The 15,246-nt window shown below is 36.2% G+C and overlaps 1 protein-coding gene across 2 annotated transcripts in view; it reads right to left on the bottom strand.

The window, feature by feature from the left end:
* LOC134530556 (multifunctional protein r) overlaps window positions 1–15,246 on the bottom strand; it is a 163,279-nt gene that overhangs the window by 20,345 nt on the left and 127,688 nt on the right. For both annotated transcript variants that reach the window (XM_063365482.1, XM_063365483.1), the window contains exons 21-22: window positions 14,830–15,066; window positions 879–1,127 (exon numbers count right to left, since the gene is read on the bottom strand). In XM_063365482.1, coding sequence (XP_063221552.1) covers window positions 879–1,127; window positions 14,830–15,066 — 486 coding nt within the window. The remainder of the gene's footprint in view (window positions 1–878; window positions 1,128–14,829; window positions 15,067–15,246) is intronic.

Genomic DNA, 15,246 nt, shown 5'->3' with positions numbered 1-15,246 from the left:
TATTTCAAATCAACCTAAAGACCTATTTGCATTTGGAGATTCAAAACAAGGGAAAAAAGCACTTTGACACTGGTAACTCCACATTTATTTTTCAAATGTCTTTGTTTAACACATACATAAGAGATACAAAAATATGTAACAAAAAAAAAAAAATAAAGAGATGTGTTTATATATGTACACGCATTAGAAGTTACACTTACTTGGCATAATAAGTAACTAAATTTAATTTTGCATGCAAATAATTAAAAGGAAAAAAATAACAAAAGGACTAGAGTGATATTATAAATACGGTTGGTAAAATATAAATTCAATCAAGTGAAAAAAAAATTAAAATAAAACTCAGTATTTATAATAAAAACTGAAGTATAAAATTAATTATTCAATTTAGTAAAATATTTAAGCGAAAAATATTAACAATGAAAATAAATAATTCACAACGCAAATAAATTATATATGTGTGAACAAAACCTCACTTTATAAACTTTAAGTGCTTTTTTTATAAAACACAATTTCTATCACTAATGTTCACAAAAAAAATGCTTTTAATGATACGGATTAGTATTCAATATCAATCACCAAACTATAAGATTTAAATGCACATATATGGTTTTTGTTAGTACCTATGTTGCCTGTTTTTCATCCTGTGAAAATTTTGTTGCATGGTGCACGCGCATCGTAACTATTCACTCTTCATCATTTTTTTCATAAACGTGACTAAAGTAGTATAAAAAAAAAGAGAGAGAGAGGGGACAAGAAAAGTGTTCTATTTGTGAAAATTTGCACTACCTGAAAAAAAAAGTGGAAACAAAGTGGAAACAAGTGACCTGCTCAGAGCCCTGTGATCACATGTAAGATATTTGAGACGGTGGTTGTGGTACCTCCTTGAAGAGGGCAAAGGTGTGATGGTCCGTGATGGCGGGGCTGGTGTTGGGCATGGCCAGCACCATGGTGACGCCCCCGGCCAGCGCGGCGGCCGTGCCGGACGAGAAGTCCTCCTTGTGCGTGGCCCCCGGCTCGCGAAGGTGGACGTGCACGTCGATGAAGCCCGGCAGCTTCACCAGCTGGCGCGACGTCATGCAGTCCGTGTGCGTCTTCATGGCCGGCGCGCGCCCGATCCTCCGCAGGGCCTGCGGGAACCACGCCTCCCGTCACGTAACGCATTTCCCGCAGTAATACCGGGAAAAATACGGTGTAAGGGTCTCTCGTCCGGCATTCCCGTCGCCGAGCACGTTCTATAATCCGGAACCAATTGAATCACTCACGTTCAGATAGCTTCGAGATAGAGACCGGAAAAATTCGCGGATTCAATGACCTCCAGGATAGATTCCACTATCCTCTACACACTCGGGCAAATGCCAACTGTTCATTGGCTGTTGACTTGTGAGTCATCTCGACTGGGCCGCCTGTGATTCGACACTTCCACGAGTGAGGGCCTCTAATTGGCTCTCATTACTCTAGATTAACCGGGAACCAATGGCACACGTAGCTGTAAGGTATAATTATTTGAATTGTAGCATTTCACGAAATGAATCTGCGAATTTTTCAGGTCTCTACTTCGAGAGGATACCAAATGTTGATCTCGGTTGCCAGGTCATATAATACTCTGCTTTTGCCCCGAGTTTATAATTGCTGTCAATTTTCACTTCAGGACAGTTTTCCCCATTTTTTTTTGTGGTCTACATTTCACATTGCACTTTTTATTAGTATGTCTATGTAACAATTTTTTTGAAAAAAAATATATATATATATATATATATATATATATATATATATTTCTGATTCATGGATGCAATGTGATTTTTTTTTTGAACAGTAATGCTGATCTGTATTCTTTCCTTGACATTTGTGAGGAAACTAATCCGGCATGGCAGTGATCTCAAATGCGCCTGATTTAAGATATTAAAGACCTTTCACCGAAAATAAGTTATTAATGTTTCACTATATCACAAACTTAACAGATTTACTTTATTTTAATTGATCCACAATTTCCACGGTTTCATCACATAAATAAGTTATTATTTTTAATTGTTTGAAAATTTTTAGAGCTGCATCATATTTATTTACATTTAATTTACTCTTTCACACCTTTTTTAAACTTACTCAACTATCACTATGGGCTTAATCAGATGTGATAGAAATAAATTTATGAAAAGTACTACTTAGATTACATTTTTTAACAGCAAAATTTTATTGTAATCTGGTCGATTTGAAAATATATTCGCAAGTGCCTCATGTATAATAATAGCCTAATTAGCAAATTATTGTTTGGCCAGTGGAACTCTTGGGTATTTCTCCCAAGATCAAAATGAACACTGGTGTGTGCCTAAATAACTAGTATTGCGAGTTGAATTATGATGAAACACAAAACCTCAGGTAGTGTAAATACATCACTCTTCAGCTGATTACAATTAAATTATTATATATTTAATAAGGCATTAAAATATGGCCAGTGTATGTCATGTAAAAAGTCTTAAAATTTGACAGTCCCAAAGTATTACCATTGGTCTACATATCCCTCTGCCACTGTTGTTCTGCCAACAGTGTACATATACAACCTCACGAGATTGTTAGCGTTGCTTGGCAAGTGACAGTCGGGAAATGGGTAGCACTGGTACTACTGGGAACTGTTGAATGTGATACAAGTTACATAAAATAGACTTTAACTAAATGTTTCTTAACTCCAGGTCAACTTAACTGAGAGTATGCTACTACAACCCGTTTACGGGGTTTAGTGTAACGAATGCCACAGACTTTAGGAAGGGATGTCGTGGTATGATAAGGTACATAAAAAAAGATACTGACATTTTTTCCTACCTCCATCTGTAAAGGAAGAGAGGCTGACGTTAAGGCGGGTAAATGCCTTGCAGATAGGCAACCAGTGTAGCGTGATTGTCACCAGGAATGCGTATGGTACGATGCCAAGCTTTAAACAGGATGTATGTGCGTGGCAATAGCTGCTCCATCAGGAGCCAGACACACACATGTGCAATAAGGTCGCGTGCGAGGCGACTTCATCAGACCTCTAGTTCACATAGAGGTGCAGATTGCAAGGAGTTATTGTGAGCTCAACATTGTGCTATGGAGTGTCTGCAGCAAGGGTGCATGCTGAATTTTTTCTGCACCACTACACCACCTTGTTCCACGACTGGCCGGTGCCTTCGTAAGACAGGCCCTATACGCCCAAACATGCAAGAAAAAAGTTGACCTTATTCAATACTAAAGAACGTGGAAGAAACAATTGTGGGAGATGTAGAAAACTCGCCTAGTACGAGCACACGAACTGAGAATCAATACCACTCCAATGAGCAACATGATGATACGACACATGTTTTACAAGCAAATTACCATTACCAACTGCATCATTATGTTTCGAGAATTATCCTAATAAACAAAAGTTCTGTGAGTGGCAGAAAATCCAAATTTCTTTGTGTCTGTTGTCTACAGATGAGTCTACATTCTGTGGGATGGAAGTTTCAACCTGCCTAATATTCACGCTCGATTGGATAAAAATCTTTTGACCTATGTTCGCCTGTGGTCACCAGGTGCTTTTTTTCTGTTAACGTGTAGAATAGCATCCGTAAATGACCACGTGACCAGACCCCATGCCTGATTGGCTGGCTGACCGTCCAACAATCATGACTTCCTGGCAAACACCTCTTCTGGTCTCCTGGATCACATGTCACATATTGTGCATCAACAGATGTCACTCATGCAGCAAGCCACCAGTTGGCAAACACGTATAGTGAACTTTGGATTGGACACCAAGACACTGTTCCATGGCCACCGTGCTCGCCAGACAAACCCTCTGGATTTTTTTTTACGGGATCACAGATAAACTGTAGGGTTCGAAACGCACGTGTACCATTAAGTGTTTTATTGCGCTACGTTGCCAATGTTTTTGCCCATATTAGGTGCCTCATTGCTTTTAATACCACACTGAATCCAACCAATAGTACAGAGATGTGTAATAAGTGTGTATGTTGTGTTCGTTATCGTAGCTGTTCCTGTTAAGTACACAGCCCTGTCGGCAACCAAGCAACACTGGTTGCTTATCTGCATTCAACCACTTCGTGTCAGGATCTCGTCTATGGTATGACTCCTATACGGATAAAGGTATCAAGGCAAAATGTCAGTTATCTTTTTTTATCATGATGATTGCCTTCCTACGTTGCATCGTGTGTGTGCTCATTCACATGCAGTAACAAACAGAATAATATTTTTCAAAGGATGTTTCCAAAAATGTTTAGATCAGTGCAAATGCATTGTACACCAAAGGTTAGACCTCTAACTCCAGTGGCTAGGGGAAATGCAAGGTGCAAGGGCGATGGAAGATGTAGGTATGAAGCATACAAGATTGCTGGTAATTACGACATGAGTCCGGAGTTCAATACACATATTTCATGCATAGAACATGTTCTAAAACATATTTTTCATGTGAAAATAGCCATGCATGAGTTATAAAAATTATGCAGGGGCATACCTAACCTGAATTATTAATAATAAAAATTATATAACAAAACATATTTAGTACTTTCTTGAATTTTCTTAATTTGCAACCACGAATGTCTACTCCAAACCCCTTATCTCTATTTAAACACATGTTACGTCAACAACCTTAATCAGTTCTACAAACCATTTTAGGGTCAATATTTTAAACTGCAACCAAATCACGTACGTGCTTCACAATATTGGATGACTACCTACTTGAAACCTGATGTTATCACCACAGAGAACATGCAGATAAAAATTGATACGGCCATCGACAGGCAAACAGACAAGAGGCTTTGGCAATGGCAAAGATCTGGGGAATGTCAAAGACATAACAACAAGCGACATAAAAAGTAACACACATGTATAAACATGTGCAATCAACTCACAATGGATGGTCAAAGACAGGTTGTAATGCAAGACAACAGACAATGATATAAGTTAATAAATTAACATAACTGATTATGTAGGCAATTTAAACATATAATTTAAACAAACAAAAGAGAATATTTCTAAAGTTGACAAAAATTTTGTTTTTATCTCACTTTTCTGAATGAAATATTTAAAGTGTGTTATCCCTGGCTTAAATATTCATTTAAGGTAGTTTTAAATAATAACAATAATAATACTTGATTTAATCCCAAGAATGAAACTATTTAAATGTTAAGTAGTTATAATCATAAAGTTGTACATAAGTAATTTTTGAGAAAAATATTCATTTTTGATACTATTACTTGCAATGTTGATGGTGGTTCTTTGTGTGCATAGAAAAGACTTTTTAAAATGTTTTATAAATCACTGTTGGTGACTAAATAAAGTTATTTTTTTTAATATGAATAGATATGTTTGGTGATTATCTAGTAGCCTTGAGAACTTTAATTTTACTTCATATTTTACATAAATGTTTAGTTGTGCACAAGTAACAATATTCTATGAAAATGGCACATCTTCTCTAAATGTTTGAAAGAAAGAAAAAAAATTACAGCATGAAACTACTTGTAATAATCAAGTAATACACTGCAACTATATGATAAACACAATTATGATAATGTTGAATAAAATTCTTGTCGAATGACATAAGGAAAATTTAGATCAGTAGTGTTGTAAACAAATATCAAAATAAAACACAGTCTAATTAGGAAATAAATTCAGCTACTGTGTAGCAAAAATAAAGTAAGGGGTCTTGCAACTTAAATGTCTATCATCAACATATTTTAAAGAATTTTTAGTTAAAATAGTTGTCATTAGATTTGTAAAATAACTTTGCCCTTTGCCTGAACTTCCTTTGCTGGTCCACACACATTACCACTTTCTTTCCTGTCCTGCTGTAATGGTGTGTTTATGAGAATATACTTCACCATGGTACTTTTTTAAGAATTCGTTAAGGCTCAGAAAGTTTATAAAAAAATTTAAGTTTTTATGTTTAGCAAGTACATACCTTAAAAATTAATCACAGAAAAGGTCCAAAAAAATAATAAATGCCACAGAATGCAATCTCTCATAAAATTTACTACAGAAGTAAATAGAACAGCATACTTTTTGAAAGGCTGAAAAGTTTGTTAGTTTTTTGTTACCGGGGAATGGAAGAGTCTCGTAATTTTTTACATGCTTAATTTTTCTTTACTGAATTGTTTTTTGTTATTTTGACAAACATACAAAATATTAAGGAAATATTTTACCCACATCAAAATACCAGTCAACCATTTGTAACAGTAGCCAATTTCAGGTGTGAATCAAGATGTAAGCTAAAGATAAATTATAAATGCTTAGCAACAAAAACTAAGACACAATAATTAATGATTACTCACATAATTTTCTCCTTTCCACATATACGTTTTAACTAAAAAAATGCAAAATAAAACATCAGTACAAATGTGAAGTACCAAATACAGTGAAACACTAAATCTACTTCTACATGATAATGGGAAAACTTTATGAACAAAGTAAATAAGAGTGTCTATATTGGCAAACAATCTACAATGTTACAGTATGATGCACATTCATATTTCTCCTGAGCTGTGATATTTGACCACCTCTCATTCTTGGCAACCACAAGCAATCATTAAGTACCTAATAATTTCTAAATTTACTAACAATTTGGCTTGCCGTAATAATAAGGTTAAATGAGAAATTACTTTAGATACTTCAGCAGTGCAATATCACATTACAAATGTCTTTAGGATACAAACATCTAAACAATGATCTATTTTTAATAATCTGATTCACCACCATTTCAGAGTGTTCCATCCTACTGGTCTACAGATCAATGACTTCTACATTAAAACAAGAATATTCACCCTGAAGATTAACCATGACTAACAGATTCAAACAAAATTTTTAACATTACTATTACATTTCCATGGGCGGTATTCACAACAACCTTAAAAGACACAATGAATATCATTAAAAAAAAAAAAAAAACAAAAAAAAAACACACACACACACACACACACATGTGTGTGTGTGTGTGTGTGTGTGTGTGTCAGTTACTAGCAAGTTCAGTTTTAGCTGAGACTCAATCAAAACTATTACTACTATTATTACTATTGAGAAACAGGCAAAACAAGTTCATATAATCTCCACTTAAACTATGCCATCCTTGTATTTAGAGATGCTATACAGATGTAAATGCTGCTACATCAGAACTGGTCATAATGATTCCATGCATGGCTCTAAGGGTATCACTTACAACCTTCAACAAGGAGAATGAATGTGTTTTGAGCAGTGTGAGTGAAGCTTGCTTACCAGATTCAGAAGAAAAAATTGGGAGAACAATTTTCTAATGTGAACCATTATAATCCTAACTAGATACTGTCCAGTAACATCCAGGAATCCTGACTAGTAATTTCAGCAACTGAAAAATACTTACTTGTTTTCATTTAAACTTTTTATAAAAAAATATACATACCTAACTATTAAAATTGCCCTAGTAACAATGATTATTCCTAAATCTGGTGGTACGCACCAAACACACAGCTCACTCAGTTAGGTAATAATAGAGGCTGCAAATGAATAAAGTGCAAGAGTTGGACTTTGACAATGGAACCAGATTAACTTGTAACGTGACTGAATGCTTAGTCACGTTGCATTTGTGACACTGACAAGTCCATGTGTTACACTCTCCTATTGAAATCACACATGTCACCTCTCCAAAGCATCCGTTATCTACTGACATCCGACACTGCAGAAACAGGTCTGATGCCAAGTCAAGTCATACATCAAGGAACTCAACGTTAACACGAAAGAGGGGAAGTGTGAAAATAATATATCACACAAAACAAAAACATTTAAACATTTAAAATGCTAATTCGATTTTAGTAAGCATTAAAAACAAAATATCTATTAAATGTACCTAAATATATCCACAGCTAACCTATTCAAAGGATTGGCTTTTTAACCATCAGCATTTCATTCCACCCCAAAAAACAAATATATGCAGCTGTAAAAATAAAAAGTGACAATTGAAACCCCCACAGTCAGTACTGTACGTGACTTATGGGAAGATCCCTAGACACGGGTGCGGTGGAGTTGGGGAGAAACCGGTCCCTACCCGGGAACAAGGGGGGTGGGCGCCAGTTATCGCTTGTCGCCTGAGCATTGTACAGTTCTGCGCGCAAACATTGTTTCTTGTTTTCAAGTTGAGGCGCAACGCGTGGTCCGCTAGTATTTTTAATAAATGTATATATTTGAAATTTATAGGTAAATATTTAATTATTAAATATTAAACTCTACTATTTACGTAACTATAGATAAATTTAAATAGTAATAATAAACCTCATTTTAGCAATGCCTTCTACCGGGGAAAAGAGAAAAGTTATACATAGTGAAGGACGCCAAAATTATAAACACTGTTGTAGAGAAGTGTGACAACGAAGCAAAAGAAGGTAACTTAGCTTTTCCTGTAAGTCAAGCCACACGTCGCGCAGCTTTTTATACAGGTGTGAGTGAAGCGACGGTGAAGCGAATCAGAAAGGAAAACCAAGTAAGAAACGCTACAGATTCTACGAATAAATTATCAACACCTGGAAAAGATCGTTCTGCTTGGCGAAAACCCACTACCATGACTGTAGATGATTTCGACAGATGTGTTATAAGAAATGCTATACATGACTTTTATGTACGCGAGAAGAAAGTTCCGACAGTCCCGAAAATGCTGCCAATAATTAAGAATAAAATAGATTTTCTATGGGGAGCAAGATCACTGCATCGCCTAATTAAAAGTATGGGTTTCAAGTAGAGGAAATGCAGATCCAAGAGAAAAATTCTCGTTGAGAGAGCAGATATTGTTACGTGGCGTAATGATTACCTACGCAAGATACGGCACTACCGCGAAGTCGGCACAGAGATTGTTTATCTCAATGAAAGTTGGATTGACAACAATTTAACGTTTTCCAAGTGTTGGCAGCACGATGATGAATTTGGAGTTGAGGTAAATACAAGCGCAGGTAGGAGGCTTATTATGTTGCATGCAGGTAGCCAGAATGGGTTTATTCCTAATGCGTCACTTGTTTACAAAGCTGGAACTGTTACCGGAGACTACCACGGACAAATGAACAATGCAAACTTCGAAAAATGGATAGACGAAAAAGTATTACCTAATCTTCCGCCAAATTCTGTCATTGTGATGGACAATGCACCGTACCACACTGTGCAAATAAACAAACCGCCATCAAAGTATGCTACAAAAACCCATGTTATGACGTGGCTCGAGAAAAACGGTGTTAGATTCAGTGAGAGCATGCGTAAAGTTGATTGCCCAAGGAAAAAACATACCGAATAAATGGTAAACTCAGGCAGTTTGGTCATACTGTACTTAGGCTACCTCCTTACATGTGTGACCTTAACCCAATTGAACTGGCATGGGGGAAAATCAAGAGGCTATTAAGAGAAAACAATGTTACTGGTGACTTGTCACTTACAAAACTAAATGATCTGACAGAAGCTGCCATTTTGTCAGTGACCAAACAAGATTGGGAGGGATTTTGCAGGGCACGTGCAACACATTGAAGAAGGATATTGGAAGAAGGATGGCATAATTTCGGACGTTATTGACAGTAAAATTGTTAATTTGGGTACCGACGATAGCACAAGTCATCATGCGATGAAGAGCCAAGTGATAGTGAATCTGACTCTGAACTGGCGAGGCCAGTGTAAAAATTTAACATAAGTGGGAAGATGTATTTTTTAAGTTACTATTTAAAGTTACATCGTTTTTGACGTGACATCTAATAAATCGATGAACGCCGGCTGCACGCACAAAAAGTGTCTTGTAACGCACATTGTCCCACTATGGATGTCCCACTACGGATGTGTCCTGTTATGCTAATTGTACGCATGCGTGGCATCTCTCTTCCACTTGATTGGAACAACCATCGATTTGACTTTTCAATCATATTTTCGTCGTTTGAATTATTAATATTATGTAATTTAACGATCGTCCACCGATTTTCAGCACAATCGGTACGGTTATTAATTTCCCGCCTACCACTATAAGAAATAAACATGGCGAACTACATATGTTTTTAAAACTTCCACAACACAAAACAAAATTTTTATAAATATATATATAACATCTGAAACAATTGTTTCCAATATGGCCTCGTGGCCGTGTGGATAGCATCGCTGACTACCAATCCAAAGGTTGACGGATCGAATCCTGGTCGCTGCAATACTTTCATTTTTGTACTTGTAAAAATAAATACGGCGCGACACTACAAAAATAATAAATATATTTGAATTAATGAATGCAAATAAAAGTAAATTTATCAATTAAATTGTATATATCATTTCACTCCTTCTTTGTATCCATACAAAATAGTGATAATTCAATAAAAATGATTCAATTTTATTCATAAAAGTATGCAGAGGTAGATTTTATCATACAAAAAATAGAAAAATTTAAAAAAAAATTTCTTCCTCAAAGAATATAATATTTTTAATGCCTAAATGGTTTGGTTGCGAAAATCTATTACGGCTCAGTCTCAGGCCGAATATGATATTTCATTTTCTTCTGGATCAATCATTTCATCAATGTTTTGTTATGACGTCACGCTAAACTATCGTACGTAAACCGACTTTACAGACAACCAATTTTTTATTTCGCGTGACTATCAAAAAACACGAGTACATAAGCAAATTCCACCAAGACAAATTCGCAGCCTCCTACACAGCGACTCAGCTTGCCTCTGTCTCTTTGTCTATGCAACTGGCGTCAAGTATAAATGGTGAGTTAACATACATTTATGTCATTTTTACTTGTAAGTTAAATCAATGAAATGATATTTTAAGTATGGATGATTTGTGGTGAATGAAATGTCCGTTATATATTTATAAAGGGGAGTGTCAGCAAGTTGCCCACATCATTTATTTACAATAACTTCTGCTTTTAGAATATTTAGGAAACAAATCAATGTGAAGCCATATAATGTCATGTCATTATAAAAAAATACGTATAAATATTGGTTTGTTATAAAAAATTAGGAAAAATTTTTACTTTTTTTTCTCTCTCATTAACTACTTGACGAGCGTATAAAAATAACAGCTTCTTCGGAACGCGCTCAGTTTTTAGACAATATGATGATTTTTTGACAAAATTGGTTTCAATAGCATGAAAATAGTAGCGCTCCATGGTTTTGTCGGCGCTCTTTTTAATCTTATAGCAAAAAATAACGCGTTACTGGAAAATTTAACGTTGTGTACGAGGTGAGTAAATGTTTTCGCTCTCCGTAGTAGCGCATATTCCCTTGTCTGTCTGACCTTGAGATGTCAGAGCTAGCCTCGGCAACCGCACTCCTTCCAGGGATCTTCCCATCAGACATGGATACCCTATAAAAATATATTGTGCTCCTGGAAGATACTAGTGCAAACCGTGGAACATCTTTCATCCTGAAATTTTTGGAACCTAGAGTCATCAGTACGAGACACCGCTTTTTTTTTAAGGTTGGTGCAGAAAATAAATTTATTGATTTTTTTAAAATTGGTTTTTCCATCCAGGTAAAATTCTGCGGGAACTCCGAGTTTTGTGTACTAGAACCCAAGCTGGATGTAACTGGACCAGTTCTGAATGAATAGTCTTCAGGGTTCACACATACTTACTTCACTGACTTCCCGAGCTCAGTGGTGGCTTAGGATATGCGGGGTCCGGGTGTTTGCTTTATTGGGGCGAATTCTCCATGAAAGGAGGTTCAGAAGCACTCCTCCGGAAAATTAAAAATATATATTTTTTTTCAAAATTTTTTATTTTAAGCTAACCTGTTGGTTAAATTTCTACCATGGTTAAGCTAATTTATCTTAAGGGTTAGTTTTATAAAGTCCAGTGAAATCGCGTCATATGGGTCAGTAAAATATTGGAAGATTTTTCTTTAACAAAAATCACGAAAACTCAGTTGAAATAAAAAGCAAAAGGTACGGACCAGCACTTTAAACTTCTTTATAATAACAATTTAATTCTTCCATTGTCCATTAATGTACATATTTTTCACAGAAACCCAAACAAGGAAAATAAAAATTAAAAAGGCAGGTGCGGGGTCCTTTAGGCATGGGGCCCTGCCCAGTGGCCCGGGTTGCCCGGCCCTGGGGCGCACATGCCTGAGCTTCCCCAGTTTTCCCGGTTACATCCAACATTTCCCCCCCCCCCCCCCCCCCCAAAAAAAAACAAACATAAAAATAATCATACACTAATTAATATCAAAACATATTTAGACATATAAAAATAACATGCAAAATTGAGCATAAAATGTTTTCCTCCAAATAGACAAGTTTGCTCCACCATCATTTTAATGAAAATTTCCATAACCAATACTGAGTTTGTAAAAAGATAATGCATAAAATATTGCATCATCAAAAATTTGAAATGGTACCATTATTGATTATTGATTGTAATGGGGGTAAAGACTTTAGATATTTGATTCAGCTTCAAATTAACAAACAGTTGTTTGTATCTCTCAAGTTTAGTTATAAACATCACATGAATTTATGATTAAAATATATCCTGTTTTAAGGCATTAATATACTGCATAGTATCAAAAATTACTAAAACTGTTTTGTACTTGGATATTTAAAATTTCCCTGCCCTTTTCAGGTTTTTATGATACTGTTTCAATTCCCAGACTTTTCCCTGTCTACAGAAGCCCTGAGTTCTGTGTACTAGAACCCTATTTATCAAAATTGGAGGTAACAACCAGTTTTGCATAAACAAATTTTTGACTAGTTCAGAACTCTACTTACACCAAACCACTGTAAGTATTTCTGTAGTTTCTGTATAGCAAGTACCTTTAAACTGTTCATTTACATACTGTTTCAACTGTATTCCAAAAAATAGGAATAGAAGTACAGATAATGTTTCATATATTGCATAATTTTTAACTATATTTAAATGAACGGTAAGTTTGGAACCTAAATGACAATGTAAGAACATCTTACATATTGTAAAACTTTGAAAAGTGAAGTTTTCTTGACTTCTTAATTTTTCACTCATTCTCCATTCGCACCTTCAGGGTACAGCAACTAACTAATCTCTAAAGCCAGAGTCTCTAACATCATGAACGTCAAACCATATACAGTGAGAATTGTGTAGATATTTTAATTTAGTTTTCTTGTAGTACCACTAACAGGTAGTACAGACGTCACCTCGCTACGCTACACCAATAAACAACTGGCTTAGGATGAAATGTCAAGAGTTGTGTCAGTTGTAATAAACATTCAACTTAACTGGGCAGGTACTTTGTCTTGTCACATTGCTACTAGCAGCTTGACTCAGCACACAATACTAGTGTTCAAAATGATGGAAACAAGTCCATCACACTGAATCTCCCAATTGCGAACACTTCTTTGTAAAAAATACTGGAAGGTTAACGAAAAACTTTGTACAGTGTAAAAATTAAATGGATTGTAGTAACATTAGAATACTTTGATACTTTCTTAAGGTAGAAATTTAATTGGGAGTAAAATTTGGGAGTACAAGCCAGTTTCAAAAGTTAAATTTTTCTGTTGCTAATAAGATTCTGTCCAGTAGATCAGTGAATAATTTCTCTGCATGCACCAACACGTGAATAGAAGGGGGAAAAAAAAGATAAACACTCAATATAGGTACAAAGACCATTATTTTTAGCACTGTCTCAAGTTTGATAATGAAGTCAACTGCACTTTGTAATCATTATTTTGCACAAGCCAGTAATCTGTGGCATCAAAACAAGTGTCAGATAATCCAATCACTAGCCTCACACTAAAAAAAAAGTAAAAAAAAGGGAACATGTCAAAGCCATTAAAAGTCTCCTGAAAGAAACTGATAACATTTTTTATCACTCCTAACACAAACCAACAAGTCTTAGCAAAATTATAGTTTATATGATGGAGAAAAATAAATAATTTTGGAGTGCTGCAATGGCTCATTAAAAAAAAATGAAGACAGCAACTCAAGAGTGCTAATTCTAGATATGAGCACATGATGCAAACTTGAATGGATATCTCTGACGGAGACAACTAGTCAACGGGAAGGCAGAGGGGTATCGTTACTGAACGCAGATGTCTCGTGTGTGGCAATGAAGCTATCTTTACTTATTCTGTCACATTTCCATCTGCTGGATACTCCGAGTGTTGTTTACATTTTCCGACATTTCTAACAATAAGTAGTCTCATGATTTGTCTTGTTCTTCAGGTCATCAGTGTGCAGAAAACCGGTTTGGCCAAACCTAACATGCATATTTTTAAAATTTCTTTCCAAACTGTCACATTATAATCCAATATTATATACACATTGGACTCTCCACTACAGCACAAATTTTACTCAATTACTAATACAACTAAATTATAGAGGCCTTAAATTTCTGCTGTGGCCAACATGTTATACTACAATTTTATTAATACTGTCTAACTACCAAATGTTTTATCTTTCATTAAAAAGATTTCAAAAGTTTTCATAATTAAAAATAAACTAATGGCCCAGGTTTAGTGTGTAGGTTCCTGATATGTGCAACAAGGGGAGATAGAAGAATGAAGCTTTGACACCTCTATTACCTTTGGTGCCCTTTGTTGGCAGACAGGGACTAAGGTAAATATGTTTCGATGCTGCCTCATTAAGGGGTCCACCTACTTGGTGCAGGGTAGTGCTGTAGGATGTTTCAAATATGTACACAGGAAACTATAAAAGGTATTCACAAAACATTTTTGCACAAAAAGAAAACATCCTCCAAATATGTGCGATGCCAACTTTTCAAGAGATTTGGCATTAAAAAAAAACATATATGAAGCCCTTCAACATGGTCAAAATGAACTATTTTCAAACCGCTGCACCTTAATATGAGCGGCTTCGAAACCACTCAACGTGGCGCGAGGACAACTGACCTCGACGAGCAGCTTGGCACACTTGACGTCTGTGACGAGCGGCACACAGTAATCCACGGCCAGGCGTCGGGTACGGTAGCCGTGTGTCATGAAGGAAGACACACGGCGCGCCCCGCCGTTCCTCATGGGCAGGTTGATCACCAGGTCGAAGTGCTTCTTGGCCAGGAAGTCGGCAAGGTGACTCGGCTCGCCCGACGGGCTGTCCAGCTCCTCGAAGGTCCACTGCACTGGCTCCACCTGGCACACACATCAGCAGTCTCAGCACACTGGCACACACATCAGCAGTGTCTCAACACACTGGCACACACATCAGCAGTGTCTCAACACACTGGCACACACATCAGCAGTGTCTCAACACACTGGCACACACATCAGCAGTGTCTCAACACACTGGCACACACATCAGCAGTGTCTCAA

Source organism: Bacillus rossius, chromosome 3 (genome assembly GCF_032445375.1).
Source record: "Bacillus rossius redtenbacheri isolate Brsri chromosome 3, Brsri_v3, whole genome shotgun sequence".
NCBI classification, from domain to species: domain Eukaryota; kingdom Metazoa; phylum Arthropoda; class Insecta; order Phasmatodea; family Bacillidae; genus Bacillus; species Bacillus rossius.
Note: the sequence above shows the minus strand (reverse complement) of the source record. Positions and strands in the feature narration are given on the sequence as shown.